We start from the raw sequence: 24,932 nt of genomic DNA, 5'->3' as shown, positions 1-24,932 counted from the left end.
AGCCACGTTGCATGGAGTCACTCTGTCCCAAGTGCAAGTTCTTTTCAGCAGAATCCTTGCCCTTCCCAACTACTTTGTCCAATTTGGCAGCACCTACAAACTCAGTGAGAGTGCTCTCCTCCCCGTCATCCAGACTGAGGAAGACATAAGGCCATATTGACCTTAATATCACATGTAGCTGATTGCCAGGTGAACTTTGTACTGTAGATTACACCCGTACGGGTCAATGGCTCAGGCAATTTTCCACATGCTTTTCTATCCACTTAAGTGGATTGTATCTTAGCAGTTTATAACATGAATATTAATAGCTATAAATACATGAAATATGAATATCGCTACAGATCATGTCAAAACCATTTCTAAGTCAACAAACAATACAAAAATTTGAGGTAACAGAAAACACTTCTCAACTTCATGCCCTGAAACAAGTTACAGTTGACGCTTCTGTAAAATTACTCCTAAATTTACCATGCCATAAAGAATGAAGTACAGATCATGCAGATAATACTAAAATTCCTTCAGCTAGAGATAGCAATGCTTATTTCCATGCATGTAACACAATCCCTTCGCATTCAGCTTTCTCACTGTAAAGCCACTGTAAGTGGCTTTAAGCTCCCCTTGTTTGATTTTAAGGATGGTTATATTTCTACTTACCAGCATCTGTGACTAACAGTTTACAGTAGTTTCCCAAAGACAGCAAATACAAATTACCTATATTCCAACTCACAGTCTGCTATATCTATTCCAATGTTTCTTCAGCAGCAATAAATAGCAGTAAAAAAAGCAAACAAACTAGATGTTAACCTGTAGAAAAGCACTTCTCACACTTAAGATTAACACCACATGAGAAAACATAACGATTAAAGTATTTCACATTAGAAAATTTGACTGAAATCCGTAGGACTAGGCTACTTAAGGAATACTAGTACATCAGAAGAAGTACTTCCCAAACACTTAGTCTGAATGGAAGATCACCAACTGTATTGCGCTGGAAACATGAGATGTTTATGGCAAGAGCTCTCATGATAAATAGGCTGACCTGGGAAACAGTGAAACAAAAGCAAATGAAAACTATTCTGAAACACTGGTTTTACTTTGCTGTCTACTTTTCAAAATGAAATCCTCAAAAAGTGAGAGTGAGCTGGCTTAATGCTGAAGTATAAGCTACAATTGTTGCTTTTAATAATTGTTTCAGCACTCCTAATATTTACAAATAAAATCATTGTCAGAGGGGCTGGCAGCACCTGTCAGGTCTGGATGAGGCACTGAGAAGTGGGCCTGAGACTGACAAGGTGAAATTCTGCAGCTCAAATATAAAACTGTGAAACAGAGTTTAAATCCATAGGCTAAAGTAACAGATATATTCAGATATAAACCTTTAATTTAAGCATATATGCTAAGGAATAAATTTCTCACTTGCTCTGTTAACACAGAGGGAAAGTTATATGGTGAAGTATCATGTTCACTTCAAATGTTCAGTTTTGGACACCTCATTACAAGAAGGACATGGAGTTGCTGGAACACATCCAGAGGAGAACAAGAAAGCTGGCAAAGAAGACTAGAAGGCAAAATAGATGAAGAGCAACTGAGGGTAGAACTGGGGCTGGTTAGTCTGGAGAAGGGGAGGCTGACTTCTTGTTGCTTTCTTTAACTACTTGAAAGGAGGTTGTTGAGAGGAGGGTGTCAGTCTCTTTTCTCAGGTGACAAGTGGTAGATGTGAGGAAACCACCTCAAGTTGTGCCAGGGAAGGTTTAGATTGGGTATCAGAAAGAATTTTTTAACAGTAAGGGTGGTTAGCTGTTGGAATGGGCTGCCCAGGCAAGTGATGGAGTCATGGCGGTATGGTTTAGTAACAGAACTCAGTAGGTCACGTCAGTGGTTGAACTCGGTGGTCTTAAAGGTCTTTTCCAACCTAAGTGATTCTGTAATTCCATGTGGAGCACTTTCTAACCCACACACTGGGTTAGAACCCACAAGGCCTACATCTAGAAATAGAGTCCTTACTACAGTTATCTACTAGCATCAATTAATGACATTCCCACTGTGATTTTATTTTGCAATTCATTTACTTACATATGTAAGGATTTGTGCTCTTTCACAAGATACAAATTTGTTTTTGCAACAATGTATCTGCTCTGTTGTTTTGTTTTTTAATTGCACTGAGTAGTCACAAGAGGTCACCATATAAAAATCGACAGATAGTAAATAAATTGTAAGCTAGAGTAAACATGCTGTATCACTCTGATTAGAAGGAACTGGCTTCAATTATGTATTCTTATCCTAAGAGTGAAAAGTTCTTAATATGATAATATCCAACAAATAAACCAATTATTTTTAAAATACAGAGACAAAAAATTTTAATAACTCAGCAATATATTAAGAAAAGAAGCAGCCAAACACAATCCAAAGATTACAGAGCAACATCCAGGAGTGTTTGGCTATGTCCCACCATCATGTTTAAACTATTTTTTCACTGTCACATCTTGTAACAACATCAGAATGATTAACAACCAATTTGTGGAGTGTTTTTTTTCCCCTGCTCCTTTTTTATCAATTATTGAGGTGTCTCACAGTAGTACCATTATTTCCTATTCCTGAGAGCTACAGAAGTTGAGTGCTAAAGTAAATGAATAGCTTTAAAATCAGTAATATTGGTTCTAATTAGTTAAAAGGAGTCCTAAAACGTAGATATCTGAACTCATCCACATCCTTTCCATCTCAAAAACTGTGCCAATATCTTGGCTCAATTGATTTGGTCAGTCATTTGTATTAAACACTTCTTATCAAGCAAAATATATTCTGAGAATGCAACAGAAAAGCTAAACCTAATCTTTTATTTTATTTTATTTATTTTATTTTTTTCCTGGCAAGTTGAAGAACTGAGTCAAACACAGAATAATTGAGAGCACAGCCAGTATTTGGAAAGCTTCCACTGTTTCAGTCTGTATGTCAATAAATAAGCTACATACGTATCTAATATGGGAATGTGTTTAATACATGACAACCGTTTAACTAGAAATGTGCTTTTTGGTGTTTTTGTTTGTTTGCTTTTGTGTTTCTTTGTGTTTGTTTGTTTTTTAACTGCAACCTTTTCAATTATTTAGACCATTGTGAGGGAACTTATCCTTGTAGAGTATAACTTTAAAACTTGTAACATAATTCTTATGTTAAAGATCAAGAAGAAACAACTTAGGAAGGTAGGCAGAGGTGGGGGAAACCTTCATATATCTAAAACAAATAATTGTACAGTGAACCCAGAACTAGATACCCTTCACATCTGTAGACTCTACCAGACTAAACATGAGAAAGAAATTGTAAAGCAAACACTGCACTGGTAACTAACAAAGCTGAACAGTCACCTGACAAGTGTTCTAACTGTTTAAACAATTATTTGCTTTTTTCTCCTCTCACCTACCACAGCTAACAACATCCACTAATTTTAACAAAAGATTCTCTCTACATAGATGCATAGTGCACACGTATGAAATTCTAGTCAATACAACTACTGAACTCAGCAATGACTATATCGCCATGGCTTTCATTCCAACATCTACATTTCAGCACATATTCTTTTAATGTTATATATTTTCCAGTTACTATGTTGCCATTCATGCCAGCTTTCTTTTGGCATAAGACAAACAAACAAAATAGTACTTCCAACTATCTCCTCACTGCACTAACTTGAGTTTTCTTTAAAACCAGCAGTAAATTGGTCCCAAGGCTATCTCTACACCAAGGAATCCTCTAACACTTCTCAATCCTCTAGCTGTGCCTCTCAGCTCCATATTCAAGACGAATCTTGAGCACAAAAAAGCCTCCAGTTCTTCTGAGAAGGAAAACAAAATCTGAACAAACAGGCCCGACAGAACTGGTTGTAAGCTCCACCAGTTTCCTGGCACAAAAGACCGGGGGACAAGAGCCTCAGAACACACCAAAGTAGGCTGCTGAAAATAAATCTGGAAGGCCAAAAAGGTTTTGCCATCACTGAAAACTACTTGTGGTGAGTTTCAGAAAGTAGCTATCAAAAATGAAATGATGCAACACTGTTAATTCAGATAGTTTACTCTGAGTACATACCTGCAATAGGTCTCCTTCATCAAAACGTAGCATTTCTATTATGCCATCCGACTGGATGAAAGCTGTGGAGAAAGACAAAAAATTAAAGTCACTTAACAGCAAAACACCTTGTTATTAATAAGAGCGATGTACATCTAAACTTTGCAGTACCTTGTCTTATCAATAGAGCCATGACTACCCAAAGTAATAATTCAGAGTTTAACAAAACAGCAAACACAAGTTTGTGAAGCTAATCACCCTCAGAGCTCCTAGATGTTCATACTGACAAGCAACATACTTTGCAGATTAATCTTCCGGCATGAAAGCTCACAATCTATTGTAGGTTCCCCCAAAAGACTGGTTGTACCAAGCTAAGTCCGTATTTTAACTGTATGAATTACTGGATAGCTAAACAAGCTCAATGCACTGAAGCCCATGAAAAATTCTGACGCTTACAAATGGAATTTCAATTTCATCTGGAAAATCTTGTTCACACTGTTTTCTAATCCTCATCGTGACTCTCCAACTTGATCTTAACATCACAGAATTTGAAACAACTTAGAAATGTTTGGATTGAGACGTTCCATATGGTTAAAGTCAATGAGAAGCTCATTCCTCAGTCACAAATAGGATACACAGAAACACAAGTCTTTGAGACAAAACACAGCTATAACCTCAAACCAGAAAACTGAAACAACACCAAACCTCCATAGTGTGGTATCAACAACTGATCCCTACCACTTTTTTTTCCCTGTGACTGTGTTTATCATTCTGCTTGATAAAGTTTACAATGTAAATACGCATCTCTCTCTGAAAGGAGGGACAACTTCAATGAAAAGACGTTAAAAGTTTTCCAGCTCACAGAAACATACTGTGTGCTTCTGGAAGACAGAAGTTGTATTTCAGCCCAAAAAGGGGGATTTGAATCTTTATCTTCCAGTTTGAAGGTCAGCGTTCCAATAAATACAATTATTTTAAGGTCACAAACAATGCCACTTCCCTCAGATGTTTTAAAAATCAAAGGAACACGCATTACTTTCAAATGCTACCTAACATAGCTGTGTTTGCACATCCATTTCATCTATCTTCCCCCACTTTCAGATAGACTCTCCTGAAAGACACACCATTCCTATGTTTTGCCTTCTTACTATCAAAACTGAAGTTAACCTAAAACAAAGACTGCCGGTGTCATCTCTGTTCTTCTCTAAAGCTAAACAAAACCCCACTCTGCTCCAAAAAACATCACACATTATGCATTTACTTTTCAGGCCACTGTGCTTCAGAACTCTTAAGTTCAGTGCCACAGGGCTGAGGATGCAGACCAGCTCATCACAGTTGAGAGGGAAGGAGGCTCAGGCTGTGAAGGAGATGCATGTTCTGCTGCACACTGACCACGGCATGAGCAGTACTAGTCATCACATCAGCAATAGCTTACAATTTTGCATGTGTTATTACCTTAATGAGTTTCAGAACAAACAAAAGGCATCCTCAAGCTAAGAACAGGGGTTCTGGCAACCTTTTACACGGAAGACTTAGAATATTGGACACAAGCAAAACCAAAAAAAAAGCCATGGGAACAAAATATTTTAATAGCTGTTACAGTATCATGTCCCAGAATTCAACAAGGTCTGGGCTTTGAAAACCTAAATTACTATAGCAAATCTGTCAGTTTAAAGATTAACCCTAGACACAAAGAACAAGGGGATTCTTGTATTACATACTGTCAGTTGAAGGGACAAGGCATTTAACTCGTTTAATTTTGCCTTAAAAACACTCAGAATCTGTATGAGAATTGCAGTACAAGAAGAAAGAAAACGAAGCTCTGACATGTTAAGAACTGAAGCGCAGTAGGTAATCAAAGCTTCAGAAAAATGCCATGCCTACCCTCAGTGCAAAAAACCCAAGCTATGAACTAAGTGATTCAGAGGAAAGAAATCTCATCTTTTAACTAGAGAGAAATCCAGAATGAAATGATGTTTACTAGTGCATTTCACTGAAATAAAGCTTAACAACAGTTCCATAAAACAATTCACCTACGGGAGCATTTCTTTCCTAATAAAGAAAAGGCACTGTACTTCTGAGGCTGAGCTTTTTGGCACTCTCATAGGTTGTTTTTTTTTTAGCTACCACCAGAAAACAGCTTTTTATATCCATAATCTATCAACAACCAGTGAAATCCAAAAAGGCACTTTTTCAAATGGACACTGCTGCATCAAATTCTTTATATTTTCTTGCAGTTTCCCCTCTTCCCCTACCCTCCAGTTTAAATATGATACACACAAAGAGCAGAGAAGCATCAGTTCTTCTGCAATGATAACACATACAGAAGCTCACAGATCTAGTCCAAGTCTGATGCTCGCGCAGCCTGAGTTCAAGCAGCCTTTCTGCAAACCCCAAACACTTCCTCAGTCACTTCACAGTTACTTCATCTTTGGTTTACCTTATGAACAAAGCAACAGATGTTACAGAACATTCTGAGCGGGTGACACAGTTAAATAGAAGCGCCATTCATCATTGGATCATTTAGAAAATGTTTTCAGAGAGCAGGTGACAGTGCCAGGTGAAGTCAGACGTACTGCAAAGCTTGGCTGCTAGCCATTTCACAGCAGTTGCTTCTGAAACCAGATCATGAAGATGTTTCTGTGGTTATACCTTTTCCTTTGTTTTAGGCTGTCTTTCAAACCTCTGTATCTTATCAGTGATTTCATCAAAGCAAGGAAACGACAAGTGAATACCCCAACTTGACAAGATGAAAGCTTGTTTTTGCAACCGACTCCTCAGACTCTCAACTCAGGATGAAGCAACAAGTCGCCTCATTCAAATGAAGCAAAATGATATTATTTTATAAAAGCTCCACTGGGAAGTTGTAAGAAATCACCCAAATTCCTATACGTGTGTAGCTCTCAAACTGCCTGATACAGCCCAGAGAGAGGACAAAGGCTCCTTCAAAGTGAAATGCAGGCACCGCTTCCTTCTCAGTATTCACCCATTCCAGAATTAGAAGCAGTTGCTCACTATCGCACTTGCAGTACCTAAGCTAAGCAAGTGCACAAGCTTCTGCAGTGTAAGTCCAAAAATAATCTTCTCTGTCCTTCTATACAAGTCATGTGTGTCACCAATGGAGGCTATTACCAATGCCAAAAGACTCTGTAAGCAATTAAGTGTGAGATCACTTGGGCATGCTTTATTTGGTGAACCATTCCCCCCATGCTACAGAGGAAGATGATTGCTTCTGCGAAGTCCCTGACAATTTCATCTGGAACAACTCCTTCTTAAAGCTTGCACCAATACCATTACACTCCATAATCAGCCTCATACTGTAGCCAGTCTCTAACACATCAGCAAACACACTTCCATACTCTGGAACAACGACCTGCAGCGGATGAAGAGCTGCTGGCTGTGCCATTTCACTCACCCCCACCACTTGCCTGGCAGCTGCTCTGAGACTGGCACAACATAACTTTCAGGGTAGGAAGCATTTCAGCTGTCCCAGCGTGATCGACCACTGCACAAATCAGCAGCCAAGAAGCCAAATTACACATCAGGAAAATTATTTCTTCCTGAGCCTACAGGCAAGCGAAGCCCTGCAGCCTGCTTATAATAGCTATTAGTCAAACTTCAAGTGTTACTAACGTGTAGGGTCCACAGAGGAAAAGGATGAAGATTCAAATCCACGGATTTCAAGGCCAAAAGAATCATCATCTTCTCCTTTTCTTCCCAAAATATTTTCTTCTACTTGGATGCAGATCATTCCCAACAGACAGCCTTTATCCTTCCAAGCACCCCAAAGAAGCCAGTTTGCCAGATTCATGCATATTCCCTACACTATCAGTCACCCTCACTACTAGGATATTACACGATTGCAGGGTCAAATTCATTCAGCTTCCAGTCTGCATATTCCATTTTCTTCTTTTCAAACAATATGTCAGTACTGACAGAAGTGATGTAAGCAACAGCAAATGCTAAAAATACTGGGTTTGATTTTCTGCTTTCACTGTACCACCTTGAAATGCAGGGCATTTTTAAGCCTTCCATAACTCCGTAAAAAAATTTATATATATATATATATATATATAAAAGGCAGAACACAACACAGCTGTAATCCTAACCCTCCTCCCCCCCTCCAAACCACAGCTTTCTTCAATAAAAGCACACACTATACAGACGTTATTACCAGTACATTTCCACATTTTGCTCTTTTCAACAATGTACAGTATTTGGGGCTACACAAATACCAAACGTAGGAGAATAGGAAACATCACCTAAGCCAAAACAGATAGCGAATTAAAGTGCTTCAAAGCTTAAATGCCATCTTCTCACAAGTTAATATCCAAGTAGCTAGCAGACACGTTTTCCTTAAAGACACATTTTAATTGTTTCTGGTTTGTGCATTTTGTATTTCAGCTTTAAATAAGAAAAGCACAAGCCTTTAAAGCATCAAGTAACAAGAGAAACTTTAAATCCCACACTCCTCCAAAGTAATCTGGAACATCGTACTGAAATCACGTTAGTCCCCATCAATCTTTAGGCAGGCCTGAACTACATGCGAGAGAATAAATTTGCATGTAATGCGAGACCACTGAATATGCCAAGACTCTCGGTGCGTAACGATAAAAAACATTCTCCATGGTTCAGAGGTTATGAGGCCAGCGTCTGGCTCAGATCTGATTTTTTAAGGTGGTTTTGCAAATTTTTGTCCTTTCTTTTGGACACTGACAACCACCTTGTTCCAATAGGAAGGAATTCCTACATTCTGGCACATAGATTTGTAAAAAACCAGTATTCTGAAACACTGCTTGGTTCTGTAACAGTTTCTCCACACTGCGCCTTCATTTCTTTTTATGTTAATTACCATCATCTGTGCTCTTACATGCTTTTAAGCAGCATTTTCTCCATTAATTCTCTTCTTAACCCATTTCCTGACCTTTTATAAACTGTATTTATAGAATCTGATATCATCTACTCTGTGAATTTTCTCCCAGATCAGGAAATACTGCCCAAACTCATTAGAGTAGGATGTGACTATACAAATCTCTCCTAACTAACACTAGATCTTCGTCTTGTTTTCAGAAGTCCAGTTTCTAGCCCTTTGTCTCAATGACTAAGCTCATTTCAAATGAACTATAACCACATGAGCCAATAATTACAGTGTGCTAAGTGTCATGCACTTCTGTCTACGTAACTGTAATTACAGCATTTGTACTACCACCAGTTAAACAGCACAACTAGAACTGGACAAGTCAGTTTCAAAGCTCTGACTATGAATTAACTGCTAATGCACGATCACACCATTTCGATTGTCCCAAGCAATGGAAAAATAAGCAGCATATGAAGTACAGGCAGTTGGGTGTATGATGACAAAACATTATGATGAAAGGAAAAGCACATGGTAAAAATTAAATACACACAGACAAACTGTGTTCTACAACCATTTTTATTAGCAATGAGATTATAAAAGTCTGGTGAGCCTCCAGAAACACACCTCAGTTCAGAACACACACACAAAAAAAAATAAAAGCTGGTTAAAAAAAACCAGCACCGGCACTCCCAGATGGGAAAGCCAGTACATACCAGCTTGAACTTCTGCCTACGTCCTAGCAGGTTCTCTGGAAAAGCAAGAGATCATTCTCTCATGAGCCAGTGAACGTCAGTCAGGCAAGCAGCTCAGAAACAGAACTGCCAGTCAGCACACTTCCTTTCCAGATAAATCCCCTTGCAGTTCTCGAGCCAATTCCTTTGTTTCTTTTCTAGTTGAAGAAGAGAAATGGATAATTTTTCTAACAGACCTCAGGAAGATCCATCACAGCCAAGACAGTGAATATACACACAATAGTAAAGAACATCACAGGAATCACAGGATCATACGTGTTGGAATCACTTTGAATTCATTTTACTTAACAATATATTCATTCTTCATTAACAATCTTAATTACCATTCCTTAAAAAAAAGGCAGCTTGCTATATTTTTATTTACTGTTGACACATTAGCTGAAATCAAAAACACTTCTAGATAACGTACTTCATCATATGAAACCAAAAGCAACACATTAAGCTAAGCAAAACAAAGAAAGAATATTCATTAAGAGCATCATTTGGTACTAACTATCAACATTAATTCCTATGGCTTTAGACAACACATACTCCAGTATGTTCTTAGGCGCAAACCTATGCCCAAGTTAAAACAATAGAAAGAAACAGCAAATCACTTAGACTGCAACATCTCTATTCTACAGGGGTGAGGGGCAAATAGTTGAAATTCTACTGCACGCAAGAGCACAAATTTGAATCCATTTGTACAGACTTAGTTGGGTGTAATCTTCTGCTAATTTGTTTGTGTCTCTGCTCTGACTTTAGGTACAGAATAAGCTGCAGGCTGGTTTCCTTTATACAGCAAAGCTCCTTCCTAGGAAAGATAGCTATCACATTACGTTCATCCACTTATCTCTTTCCCCTTCACTTCAGACAGACGCATATTTTTAGTAACTCCGTTGTCAATCCAGTTTTAAAAATCAGCCACAAATCAGAAAGTGACAACACGGCTGTAACTGTGTAACTAACTCTAATACAGATCACAGACAATGTAGCTGCAACTTAGTCTGAGAAAGGAAGAAAGTGGTTGCCCCTCCTGAACGCAGTTCACACATTCGATTGCCACATTTGTTTCACTTTTTAAGGGATGATGCAACTGTTTGAAGGTTTCTCCTAAAAAGAAAGTGGGAGCTTGCACTGACCAGAAGCGTAGTCTAAAATCCTGACAAGAAAACTATAGAATCATATCCGGGGGTGGGGGGCAATAGGCTAACTAAGACCATATACTATACCTAACAAGCTACTTTTATTTAATTGAAAGAAATATGGAGCATTCAGACCCAGGGTTTGAATTTGGGGTGGTCCTGTGTGGAGCCAGGAGCTGGACTTGATGATCCCGTGGGTCTTTCCGGTACAGGATAGTCTATGATTCTAGAAACAATGGGGTACTCAAGTACCTTCCTCAGATGCTTATTCTATACCCAGATTATAATCCCACCTTGCAGAATTCCCCCTTTATCCAACTCAGCTACAGCAATTATTTAGTTTAACCTGACCTTTTTGGTAGAAGTTTGTAAAAGGCTGTTCTCTCCATCAACCACAGCAGTCAACTTCAGATCATTGCAAGAAAAATAATAAAACTCAAGCATTACAAAGGATGCTTTAAAATGCCTGTTAAGAACATTTGCACATTATCTAACTTACCTTAATTCTCAAATTTTAGGCAGAAACTTATAACCGTAGCAAGTAATTTCACTATTCATGTAACACTGCACAGAGAATTTGGACCTACTGGAATTCTATGAGCATACAAAAACATTAAATATTAATCATTTAATATTAACTGACAGTAATTGTTTGCCCTTCCCACCATCTTTCCAAACATGCGCTTCTATGAAACGAGCCACTATTGAACAGACCAATGAAACTCAACAATGGGTTGTGCCAACACAGTACAAAGACCTGCACAGGAGATGCATACAAGTTGATTAACAACCTCAATAAACAAACCTGTGCAGCAAACAAGATTTGTTCTTTACTCTGTAGAAAAGGAGGATGAGATTTTCATGGTTAAACAACAATGCAGATACCACACTGATACCAATGTCTGAATGTCAGCTGGAGATGGGAATGCAATGAGCTAAAAGCCACAGCTTTGCTCTGTATCGCTAACCTCAAGCAATAGCACTGCAGAGGAACAGCAGCCTACTGAGTGACACAGCTCTGCTCTCCTCTTCTGACCCTCCCTCTTTTTTCCGCCTAATCACTTATCAGGGTGGAACTGCATACATTCATAGAACAACTACGGAACTTGGAAATTATTAAGCTACTTTTTGCTCATTAAGACTTGCAACTTCTTTAAGAGTAAACTACAACTGGAGGGGAAAATCCTTGTGAGGGAAGAAGGCAATATCTCCACCCTCTTTGTGCTCATGAGGCAACTGTTACTCAAGTGTCCACTGGAAACAGCTATTAAGCCTGGAGGACAATGGAAAGAGCAGCAAGATAAAGCTTAATCAGCCACTATGCAAAGCCTATAAATACAACAATCAAAGGTCAGGAAAAGGTAGCAAAAGCCTTAACGTTAGACCTCTAGTGCTAATGAGGTAGCACTGACAGTACCTATCGATTGTTTAGCAAAGCATTTTGTTGACTTGCAACGTGGGAACACAGGCCCAGGGAAAAACTGGCTGCAGTGTTTGATAAAGCCAGGAAAAAAAAAAAAAAACTGGGTGGAGAAGAACAGCTGCAACAAGTTCTGTGAGAAGATAAAACACAGACAAGAAGCATGAAGTGAAATAAAACTCCAGTCTTGGGAGAAAAAAATAAATCCCAAGCTGCTAATGAGAAAAGCATGGGAAGCAGTTATCCCTCAGGAGAAAATAATCAATCTCTTCTGTTCAAAATCTCTCAGAAACTGCTACGATGATCTCGGCTGACACCCCACGTAACACAGATCATGACTGTAGCCAACAATTCCCAAGCCCCAGGCTCAGTTGCACGATGTATTCTAAAGAGACATCTAATTCTACTTCAAAGATGGCAAATACCACAGAATTCCCCACATCACTAGAGTGCCCCTTCACTAAGATAACAGTTAGTTATCTTCTCTCAAAAATCTCTCTTTTTTCTACTTTGATGTCTCTAGCACCTACTCTCAAACTAAATATGCTAGATTAATGATCCTTCAGTAATGGAATCTTTCCCCTCAAGTAGGTACTTTAGAAGTATAACAAAAGTCATGCTTGGTATCATGCTAAAAAAAATAAATCATGCTAAATGTATTTTGTTCTTTAGTACACTATTCTCGTGTCTCTTTCCCTGGAGAAATTCCGTTTAATCAAAGGAAGGACTCATGGGACTCATCAAGTACCAGAACTCTGATCAAATTTTCCTTGATAAAATGGAATTTTGTTTCAGGCTTTTCTCCATCAGACAATGATATTCAGTAGTACCAGTGTGTAGCACAACTTCACCTCTGAAGCTTCCATCTCCATCAATAAAAATGACCTCTCTTTCTGCACTAGATGTAACCAGTTACCCCCCAAACTAAGCAACTTATCATTTCATCAGTTTGAAAGATAACATCTCGCCAAAGCTCTCTGGGCAGGTCATGATCAGGTTAAGCTACCTACAAGGCAACTGCCAACCTCTTTCCAGGTTCCTCCTTATTACTGTATGATAACATAAAAGCAGCTATACCGTAACACAGATGTTCCACATGCACACTCTCCTTCCAACCTTACGTTTACAAGCAAGAGAGTCTGAGTGCTTTTTGTCACCTCTGACAGAATTAAGCATACAGACAGCAAGAGGCAAAGGCATCACCAGATCATGGTAATTTCTGGTACCCGTAGTCTGCCTCTGCATCTGAGATTACACACCAATGCAAACATGTGATAAGGAAATGGGATTCCAGTAAGAAACCACTACTTCACACCTCCTTCTGCAAGAATGGAACTGCCAAACATTTAACATCCAATATTCAGGCTTCTCGGTATTTCCTCAGATACATAAGCTCAACATTTATTACAACATTTGTTAAGAATTACTTTAACACCTCTTGTACATTAACATGCCAACCACAATCCAATTTATTGTCAAATTAACAGCAGCTGGCAAAGATGTAAAACTTCATGGCTATAGGGCCCTTCACATTAAAGACATGATATAAATATAAGAAAGAAAACTGGGGAACAAATAAAGCCAATATTGTGAACAAATGCTGAAACAAGTAATGACAAAATGGCCTTTTCTTTTTTAAATCCTGATCGACTTCTTTAAGTGATACAGTGACATGTGAAACTTTCTGGATCTATCTACAGATTCATTTCCACCTAAACCACATACAAATCACCACTGCCACAGCATTGATTTTACCAGCACCCAGATTTCCTCTGTCTTACAGATATTCCTATCAGTTGTGACAAAGGTACCACACTGGTAACAGGGCCCTGGGGAATTGCATGGAGCTGTCAGGGGAGGGGCAGCTGGGGATCAGGGAAAGGGTGTGCACCAGAGAGCGGTGGGCATGGAACGGGATGCACAGGGCAGTGGGCACGGCCCTGAGTGCCAGAGTACAGGGAGCATTTAGACAGCACTCTCAGACACAGAGTTTGGATTTTGGATGGTCCTGTGTGGAACCAGGAGTTGGACTCAATAATTCTTGTGGGTCCCTTCCAACTCAGGATATTGCATGACTGCATGCATGACTTCCAACCAAGTTTTGAAAGTAATGAGGAAAATCCAGAGAGAATATAAAAGGCTGGAATGGACCTTAAGATAACATCTAGGTTAATCTCCTGTAGAAAGAACATCAAATACTGAATTTGGACTAAAGCTCAGGCTTTTGTTCAGCTTGGTCTTCAAAACCTACAAAGTCAGAGATTCTCCAGCCCCTGCAGGGAAGTCTGTTTCACTGTAATAGACAATGAAACATTCTCCTTAGGCCAAAAACCTAAGGCCAGAACATCATAGTGACCCAGATCATCACAAGGAATCAACAATTCACGTTAGAGGTAACCTGAGCAGGCAAAAGCCTGTGTTGCACATACAGGTGGGCCTTAAAGCTGGTGCTGTGCTGCACATACCCCTGGCAGGACAACTTCAGCCAGCTCAGGAACCTGAAGCAGCTCTCACTTGGTTCAGGAGATTATGTGTGGCCTTGTCTTTATCTATGAGTATAACAACAGGTCCTCGTGTGAGCATCCTTTGTTTGACAGTAGAAAATTATGAATAGAGTCACAGTAGGAATTATGAATAGAGTTGTTTTCTTGAAAGGAAATCCTATAATAGCTCAAATGGAAAAATCTTTTCTATGGACTGGGTTTGCACATATGTCCCATATGAACTGAAAGTCTGTTTGATGCTGCATTAACTCAGGGTTCCCATAATCTGAAGCAGTGTAAGATTATCTATCTTTATAGTGTTACTTCTAACAAATAGCATTTTCAGTTGTATTTTACAGAGTCTTAGTACCTTTCTTACTTGGGTCATTGCACACCAGCACATTCTAGTGTAAAACAAACTTACCCTATTTCAATTTACAACCGCTGTCCCTTCCTGTCATACATCTCAAGAGGCTGGTTCCATTTGCTTGGTATTTTTCTGCTTAGATATCAACAGACTGCTCCTTGGTCTCCCTGAAGACTTATCCCATGAAGCTTCAGGTCTCGTGCAGCTCATGCATCATTTTCTCAGCCTTCCAGGGGGCAGCAAAACTTGATGCAATGTTTAAGGCGTGGTCTACTAAATGCTGAGTAAATGGGAATAATCACAGTTCCATCTCATGACTACTGTATGTTGCCAGATTACACTGCTGATTCACGCTTAGCGCTTCCAGCTTGTACCCTCTGCAAATGGTTATACTGCCCCAGACAAAGGACTTTCCATTTGTCCTTGATGAATTTCATGACGGTCCTGTCAGCTCATTTCCCCATCCTGTTTAGTCCCCTCTGAAATGCAGCCCTGCCCTTGAGCAGACTGACTGCTCCCCAGATTCAGTACGCTTCCACCTCCAGATCAAATGACAAAGATGTTAAGCAAGACAAGTCCCTTGGAACTCCTTTAACTACCCTCCAAGGCAGAGCATAAACCACTGCAGGGAATAAGCCCAAACCAAACACCATGCACTTTACCAAGTTGCTAGGATGCTTTGTTGTTGTTGTTGTTGTTGTTGTTGTTTTGGTTTGATATTTTTTGTTTTTGTCAGTATCTGAAGATTCTACCTGCTGTTATTTGAAAAGTGGTGCAAATCACCGATTCACTATTTCTTTATTGTAGGATGATTTCATATTTATAAGCTTTGGATAACCAGCTTTTAAATCCACTAAACATACCACACCAACGTCTCAAACGGAGGGACCCAAAATTCCTCTATAAGAAGCAGCTGCCATAAAAGACAGCCAATTTCTTTACTCTGTCTCAGTATCATTAGATATCTTCTATTAACTTCAGTCTGAGCCAGAATTTTCAGCCCACAGCTTATCTACTGCAGAAAAAAAATAAAGAAATCATATAAGCCATTCATATCAGACTATGCTGAATCGATCCAATTTCATTCTGAGGAAGAAACTATCTTGAGATGTTTCCAACAAAGCACGCCTGTACGGAAATACTTCAGCTTCTGAAAGCTAACGTATCCTTCTTTAAAAACTTCCTTTTTGACAGCTTTTCTCAGCCATTTTTTTTCCTTCACTACAACCCTCCTCAATCAGGACCCATCCTATGGATATAAAAAGAAAAGCTGATGAACAGTGAGCACATAAGGAACTTAAGCAGAAGCATTTGAAATTATTTAAACCATAGAACAAGTTGGGCTGGAAGGGACCTTAATGAACACCTAATTCCAACCCTTCTGATGTAGACAAGATTGTCCAGGCCCCCATCCAACCTGGTCTTGTACACCTCTAAGGATGGGTCATCCACATTCTTTGGGCAACCTGTTCCAGTGCCTCACTACTCTCCCTGGGAAGAACTTCTTACTAATATCTAATTTAAACCTACTTTCTCGCACTTCTTGAACAGTACGAGGTTCACATGGCCCCATGCCTCAAGACTGTCAAGGTCCCTCTGAACAGCAAAACCCTTCCATTCAGCACATCATTTGCACCACTCAGCTTGGTATTACCAAGATTCATGCAATCCCATTGCCCATGCAAGGAACAAAGACACAAAATAATACCAGCCCCAGTACTAACCCCTGAGGAACACCATTTGCCACTAAACTCCATCTGGACACTGAACTGCTGAGCACAACTATTTGAGTTCTTTATCCAACAAGTAGTTTTGTTTGTCAAATGCTCTGTACACATAAGAATCATGCTTGGCTACAACTTTGTCCTTCATCCTCATTTTCAAGAAAGATGACTGATTCTGTTTAACATCACGATTAACTGTTCTTCCTCACTTAAATGACTTGAAAGTGTATTAAAATGAAGGTAGGGGCTTTGAGGTTTGGTGCTAAGTTCAAATAACCTTTAAAAAGTCCACCCACATTCTATTACACCAGATAGGTACAGTCCAACATAGATCTATACATTCAACTTGTAACTCCATACAGTAGCTAGGCAGAAGGAACAATTTCATAGTTTCATTTCCTCTACATTCCATTTCATTCAGGAACCCTTAAAACTAGTTCAGTGTTTACCATAAAACACAAGTTGCTCTCTGATAATTCTCTACTTTACACATCCCAGGCAAAAAGAGAGATTAAAAATGCCTCTCTGGTAATCCTAGTTAGAAGTCAGACATGGTAAGTTCAGCAGGAAACCCTTGGAGAACTAAAAAAATTCAATAAAAATTACTATAATCCTTCAGCTCATTGCAATTTCGCCATGACATCCAATGATGGAGGGGCAGCTCCAGAATTAGCTCGTTTAGTCCAAGCTATGCAAGCCAGTTCATCCAACTCTTTGGGTTCCTTAATGGAGCACTCTCATTTTTAGTTACAAAGTTGACAAAAAGGAAAACATGAATTTTGGTATCAGTCATGAAAAATGGTAGCATTTTAACATTTATATTTTTATTAACTGTTTTTAAAATAACTGTAGGTTAAGCTCATATTTGGTGACTACCACTGATGAACGGCATCAATTGCTTCTGAAACAAGTATGCAGTGTGCTCACCTTCTGGAGTCGCAGTCCCAGGCAGGCTGGATGTGACTCTAGAGGCCATCAAGTCCAACCTCCTGCTCAAAGCAGGCCCAGTGAGAACAGGTTGTTGGAGGCACTGCAGTCCCACACTTACTACCATGAAAATTACCCACACTTATTACCATGAAGAATACAGGCTTACTTCCAAAGCTGTCTTTTAAATGGTGGGGGAAAGAGACCCTCTTGCACGCTATGCTACAACCAGGGATGCTCCTACTGCATGCAGGCAGAAGCCAGAGGGACCAGGCTGGATAGCAGTCACTAGCAGGAGAAATAAAGCATTTCCATTGCTTTTTATTCTTGCCAAGCCCACAAACACAGGAACAAACCAAACTGGTTCTAGGCTGTGTTTCAATCACAGGACTTTTACTGCTGGTTATGCATGAACCACAACAGCCACCATTTACTGAAGGGTGATTTACCAGCAAATCCCAGCAGATTTTCCAAGTGTACAGTTTGAAAGATTCCTTACCCTTGTAACCTCACACATGGAATCACAGTACGCATAGCCTGAAGCAGAACTAAACTGGCTAGGTTTTGATATGAAGCGATATACAGAAAATGGGCAAGCTTCATTGCAAGCAGTTGCAATTTTAGAATGCAGAAACATTAGCAAATAACTCAAAGTAACTTATATTGTAATGCTGGCAATCAATCACAAAAATCACTCCAAAAGCTTTAAGCTGATCAGTGTTTAAATGACTTCTGCATCAATGCCTACGGACTGCTATGAAGTCTGGAGGGGCTTCGTCACACCGGGCACCATACAAATAACAGTACGTTCCATTAGGACACCTCAACCTGCCTCATGCAAGCAATGAAACCAGACACCAATAAAGGATAAAGAGGTGCAGAGGAGGAAAACCAATTATTTCAAGATAACAAAACACCATGGAGAATACGAGGTCTCAGCTTCCTGTTCACTGAATTACGATGCTTGCTTGTATTTAATTTAGCCTAAAAATTTTGCAGATGAGCATGAGATCTTTCAATCCAAGCAAATGGTTAATATTTATCATTCAAGAAAGCAAAGACATAGCACAAGTCTGAGCAACTCTCCTATACTTCGAGTTTCAAAAACACAGTGAGACAGTATGGCCAATTTTTATCCTCACTGAGCTTTCCTCATGCTTAACATGCTACTACTCCATCTACCACAGTGTTCGCAGTTTGACTGAGGTCAGTCTTTCTGAATCACACTTTGATTTATGTCAGGGTCAAAACAGAGTATTAACATCAATAGCTGCATGCTTATATTAGTTCTGACAGTAAAATATGAGAAACAAATAGTGTATGGGAAGAGTTTGTTACCTTACTGTAAGCATGTAAGCTTTCTCCCACATCAACTTCCAGCATTAGCTTACTTTTCATACTCGCATGAAATATCCTGGGTTGCCATTTTAGATATCAGCAAAAGAAAAAGCTACTCGTCTGAGATAAGACAATGACTAAACCAGAACAAAAAGCCCAGCAACCAAGCGTGTGGTTTAAAATCTCCATTCAGATCTTTCCTTACTGCACCAGCTACCATTTACACCACTTATACTCAATAGTTATCTTAGTTTCCAGGCCATTAGTAGAGAATATGTCAAGCTTTGGTAAAAAATAAATAAAAAAATAAAGATTCACCATTTACACTAGTTTAGCTGGTATCAAATCTTGGATGTTTAAATTGATTTCCCCCCCCCCCCCCTCAGATTCTGCACTAAGATATAAACTTTAAAAACTACAGCTAGAGATTAAATCTAGTCCAAATGTCAATCAAAACTGTCAAGGTTAGAAAAGACGTCTAAGATCACCCAGTCCAACCATCAGCCCACTGCCAACATCCCTCAGTGCCACATCCACATGGTTCTGGAACACCTCCAGGGACAGTGACTGCACCACCTCCCTGGGCAGCCTGTGTCACTGCAGCACCACCCCTTGCGAGACAAAATATTTGCTAACATCCAACCTGAACCTCCCCTGGCCTGACTCCAGGCCATTACCTCTCAGTCTACCACTATTTACCTGGAAGACTTGACCTCCACCTCACTACAGCCTCAGGAATCACCAAGACATCAGCCTCGCTTGGGTTCTCTACCCATAGTGATTGTAAAAGCAGGCGAGTAGATAAAAGAGCTATACAAATAGCATCAGCACACCTTCACCCAGCTGCCCAAATAAAAAGCAGCACAAGTTTTTAAAGGTGCTGTAGTGTAAGACCAGTACTTTTTCAGATAGTTACAAATGGAATAGGAACAAATGCAAAAGAATCCTCAGGTTTAACAGCACACTCATGGAAGACATTTGTCTTCAAAACAGAATAGTGACCACGGGGTTTAGAGTATTATTATGGCTTCCTTTACCTGACACCCAGAAGGATATTGTACACTCCTCTCCACCAATTAAAACAACAAAAACTGCATGCTCAAATAAAAACTGAAAGTTGTCCTCAAACCATGTGGCAACACAGAATGTGGTAATTACACAAGAAAAGGAAGAGTGTACTACAAAAAGCCTGAAAACGTACTCGCAAAAGAAACTCTTATGTTATATTTTTGCTCCTCCCAGATAGCATGAGGATCTCGGGGACTAACTACACCATTTTCTTCTTGTCATTCTTTTGCTATGGGTTCACAGATTTACCAAATGACGAAAACAAACAAAACAACTTTAACTTTCTACTCAGTCTTACTCATTCCTCAGTGACATACAGGCACTAAGTGCCCAGCTAGGCTGCAAAATAAGAAGTAGCACATCACTATTTGGTCTGAAACTGATGTTTAAGCTTTCCGGCCAGCCTACATACAGTTTGCTCTGTTTCCCCCACGTACTTTCAACATGTTCACACTTCTCTAGAGCAGAGAGCATGTAGAGCAATATCACTTTGTCCCCCATGAGTTTGATTCACAGTCTGTATACACAAAAGATTTGAGTTTTGTTTTTCATTGTTAGACAATTGGCAAAGCTGTTTATATTCTCCACTTTTAACCTCAAACTCCTTAACTAAAATTGGGGACCTGAAGCAGACACGTCAACCTGGGATCCATCAGCATCGTGATTCCTCTCACTTGTGACAACTCCTACTTGAGACACATGAAGGAATTATCACTCTTCTGTGCGCTGCCTCCATCTTTTCCTACCCTTTGCCCCACAGACATGCAAGATGGAAGGAAAAGAGTTCTCCATCTTCATCTTTATCTTCCTTTTATGATATTCTGATTTGTTCTTCTCTCATTTCTGTCATCCATCTGAGCACCTGCTCCTATTACCTTTTGTTCTGTAGCATCTCCTCTGGAATTCGTACCGCATGCACTGAGTGTCTTCATACAGTCACCTTCACCTGAGCTCAGCAGAAATAGGACAGGAGCAAGAATTCACTGCCTCAGTTCTACTCCCTCTCCACAACTTCCTTCCTGCAGCTCTAGTGAGACATGCATGTCCACATCTGAGGGATTGAGATGATATTCCTATTTTCTTACTTCCTGTTTTTGGCTAGGTCCAACCCGCCCCACCCCCAACCCCTGTCTTTTTTGTTTTTAACTGTGTCTTCCTATGTTTGACGTCTCATAACCTAGTAAGAAAGGTGCTGAACAAAGGCTGAAACACCTTCCTCTCCCTTCCCTTCTCACAAACTACCGTTTCCTTTCAAGCTCCTACCCACTGTACAGACTGGTCCTTCCTCTTCCATGCTCAATGACTGCACTTTGCAGAATGCTACTCTGTTAAGATCAGCGGGACTGGATCTCACAAGCCACTGCCTGAAAAGTTGTGCTTTAAAAATCCACCGGACTATTTTCCTTTTCCTCTTCTTCCTGGAGCTACACATACACATCGCACTGGAGAAAACACTCAAGACAAGTTTTCAGTGGTGCCCCATAAATGTACCCCCCATCAAGAAACCCTAAGGAATCCATGAAAGATGAACCGAAGAAAAAAATCCAGAACACGAAACCATGACTTAAGTTTAAGCATACTATTTAAGAGTCTACACCCAAGGGATGAGTTTTAAATAATAGGTTGTATGAACCGAAAGAAATCAGTGCAAACTCTGCCACTTTCTCAAAGGACCTCAACCATAACCATTTGAGCTCTGAATCTAGCACTGCCTTTGTTTACCCAGGAGTGCCAAGAGAGGCTGTAGAGAATAAGCAGCAGCTCCTCCACAAATCAACAAAGCCATGTCACAACCTAAGCTGTCACAACTCCCAGTGCATGCATCAGTCCCATCACATCAACGTACGGCATCACTGACAAATCTTGTATACTCACACATACATGTGAAGGAATGCAATCAAAGTCAGAGTTAAAAATAGATGGTTCTGAAGTATTTGAATGATTCCAAGTGCCTCCAGACACCACAGACTGACTTACAGATCCCCATCACTCTAAGAACGCTGAACCTTCTTCACACTGCTTTCTAAATGGTGAATTCACAGCAAACAGCCAAATGAATAAGAGCGGTTGTGACTCAAAATTGATTTTTTTTTATTATCACCTTAATGCTGACACCATCGTATTTGTAACAAGTCGGTAAGCAATTACTCCAATCGAGTACTTCAGGAGAAGGAAGGCTGCTTATCGACCTTTATTATGATACCTGCATGGTCACAACCCGTTTCTTCCCCCAGGTCTGCTCTGGAGACACGCTCACCGTCTCCTTGCCGAGCTCCCACACGATGTCTTTCCTCTTCTTTATCCCAACTCTGCTTCGCTCTCTCTGACGCCCCCCCTCCGGTACCTCTCATTCTCACTACGCCCCCCGCAGTGCAGCACCGCGCTCGGAAAGCAGCCCCGTGCCTCCCACCCGCCAGCGCCCCGCGCTCCCCCGCCGCACAGCTTCAAAGCGAGCCGTGAGTCTGCACCTCGGCAGCGCAGGAAGAAGCCACCCTCAGCAACGCCGTGCCGTTCCGCTCGGGGCTCTTCCCCTCCCCGCACCACGGCGCAAGACACGCCGTGCCCAGACGGCGACCCCCGGGGTTCCTCCGGCGGTCCCCACTTGACTTTAGACTTAGTTCGGGGCGGGCCCCGAGAGCGGGGCCGCGGGGCTCCCCCTGCCCAGGCAGCGCTGCCGCCTGTTCGCCTCGGCCCGGGCTGCGCTGGAAGCCGGCCGCGGGGCAGCCAACTCGACGCTTTTTCTGTTCTCTCCTCCCCTCTCTCCTCTTTAAAGGGCGGCCCCGGCCCCATCCCCGACGCTGTCAGCGAGGCCGACTATATTCCGGCTCTCCCTTTCCCCGCGCATACGGAGCGCGGCGCGAGGCCCCGGGGGGCTCCTTCATCCGCCCCACGGCCAACAGCCGCAACCGCCGCGGCAGAAGGAAGAGGACGCGGCGAGAAGAAGAAAAGACGGGAAACGAGGGGGCTCACCTTCCTTCTCGGCCCGGGCCGCGTGCAGGAGCACCGCCAGGACGAGGCGCAGCGCGGCCGTCCCCCAGCCGCCGCATTGAGGGAAGGGGGAGCCGGCCGCCGCCTCCCGCCGCGCCGTCATCGCGCTGCCGCAGCCGGTGCGGGTCCGCCGCGTCTCCGGCCGGGCCGCGGCGCGCGCGCGGAGGAGCTCGGGGAGGGGAGGGGCGCGGAGAGGCGGGGCGGGAGGCGGGAGGAGCGCAGCGCGGGGACGCGCATGCGCGCGACCCCGAGGGGCGGGAACAACGGGGGGAGGGAGGCGCCATTTTAAGTGTGGGCAACGCGTTCCTTCCTTTGCGAGTCGCATTTGGTTTCATTTTTCTTGGGTGATATATATATATTTCCCTCCTCATTGTTGTTATTCTTGCTGCGATTCTGTGTTTTTGTGCACGCTCGAGCCTGTCCGCAGCGTTGGTAACCTCGCCCCTTTATCGCTATCCCGTCCCTCTGAGAACTCAAGGGCCACTCTCATTGTTTCCCCACAGACCGCTCCGAGGTTTTCCCTGCCCGCTCTCAAAATGAAGGCAGTTAGACTGCGCATGCGCTCTTTCCTGCGGCGCCAGCGAGCAGGGCTCAACCCAACCCCCCTGGCACCAGCGAGCCCTTTACGGGCTGAAATTACTCTTAATATATAACCTAAACCCCTCCTGGCCCGGCTTAACGTGTTAAATGTCTCATTCAGTTGCTGTGACCGATGCCCACCTCACCAGAACCTCCTTTCAGGTCATTGTAGAATGCGATAAAGGTCTCCCCTCAGCCTTCTCCAGACTGAACGATCCCAGTTTCCTCAGCTGCCCCCCCCATAAGACTTGTGCTCAAAGTGCTTTATTTCCCTTCTTTGGATGCACTTCAGGGCCTCAGTGTCTTTCGTGTAGTGAGAGGCTCAGCACTGAACACGGTGCTTGGATGGTGCCTTGGACAGCCTGGTCTATGGGAGGCTGTTCCTGCCCCCACATGGGTAACTTTTGGGGATCCCTCCCAATAAACCCATCTGCACCACAACCTGAGGAAGTGCATGAGGGTCAGTGTTGTTACATATACAAGGGTGCTTATCCATCAAATGGAGGCAACATTGGATGCTTTGCAGCAGTGCCAGCAGGAGCCATGACTCCAGGGGTATTGCATGCACCCATGTTCTTCAGTCGTTCACTTCTCTACAAGGTCAACATCTTAGATTGGGTTCAAAGTTCTTGAAGATGAGGTCCTATTTCAGCTGCCATAGCAACATAATAGATTTGGATAGTATGGTAGATCCAGAGTCTCAAAGGGACTAGCTGTTGTACAGAGTAAATAAAGATAGTTACATTTGTTATGGCTCTTGCCCAGTTGTAGTATAGGCTGTTCTTTACTGTCAGAACACCCCAAAGGCACATTGAAATTGCGTACGTTGTTGTTTTCTTCAGCTACGGCCATAGCGTCAGGTAAGTTTATTTTTGAGGAGAAAATGGAAAATTAATGGCATCGGTTAAAAGTTTGTCACAGTTAACAGTGGTCATTTCCAGAAGACACTGCTTTGAATTAAAGGCCTGAGTGTAAATACTAATGTCTCACACTGCTTTTTTTTTTAACCACTGCGTTGAAGCAGCACATATGTGAGTGAGAGACTTGAAAGCTCATGAGTCCCTCTTAACATTTCTCAGAACCACTCAAACCACAGTAAATATGAAGCCAGATCAATGCTGTGAGCGGGAGCCACATGTGGACTTCTGTGGGGAACAGGTATGCGAATCAAGAAACATAAATCACACTAAGAACTTAGAAAGGCAAACAACAGTCTGTGAATAATCACTATTTCACTTTATTAACAAG

At 41.5% G+C, this 24,932-nt stretch overlaps 1 protein-coding gene across 1 annotated transcript in view; it reads right to left on the bottom strand.

The window, feature by feature from the left end:
• The window catches only part of TMEM131 (transmembrane protein 131), an 89,214-nt gene extending 65,936 nt beyond the window's left edge, over positions 1-23,278 (bottom strand). Inside the window, exons 1-2 of the mRNA XM_072351370.1 lie at positions 23,088-23,278; positions 4,078-4,139 (exon numbers count right to left, since the gene is read on the bottom strand). Of these exons, the coding sequence (XP_072207471.1) occupies positions 4,078-4,139; positions 23,088-23,208 (183 nt within the window). The 5' untranslated portion in view covers positions 23,209-23,278. The remainder of the gene's footprint in view (positions 1-4,077; positions 4,140-23,087) is intronic.
• Positions 23,279-24,932: the final 1,654 nt, after the last annotated feature.

This window comes from Excalfactoria chinensis, chromosome 1 (genome assembly GCF_039878825.1).
Source record: "Excalfactoria chinensis isolate bCotChi1 chromosome 1, bCotChi1.hap2, whole genome shotgun sequence".
In the NCBI taxonomy this organism is placed as follows: domain Eukaryota; kingdom Metazoa; phylum Chordata; class Aves; order Galliformes; family Phasianidae; genus Excalfactoria; species Excalfactoria chinensis.
Note: the sequence above shows the minus strand (reverse complement) of the source record. Positions and strands in the feature narration are given on the sequence as shown.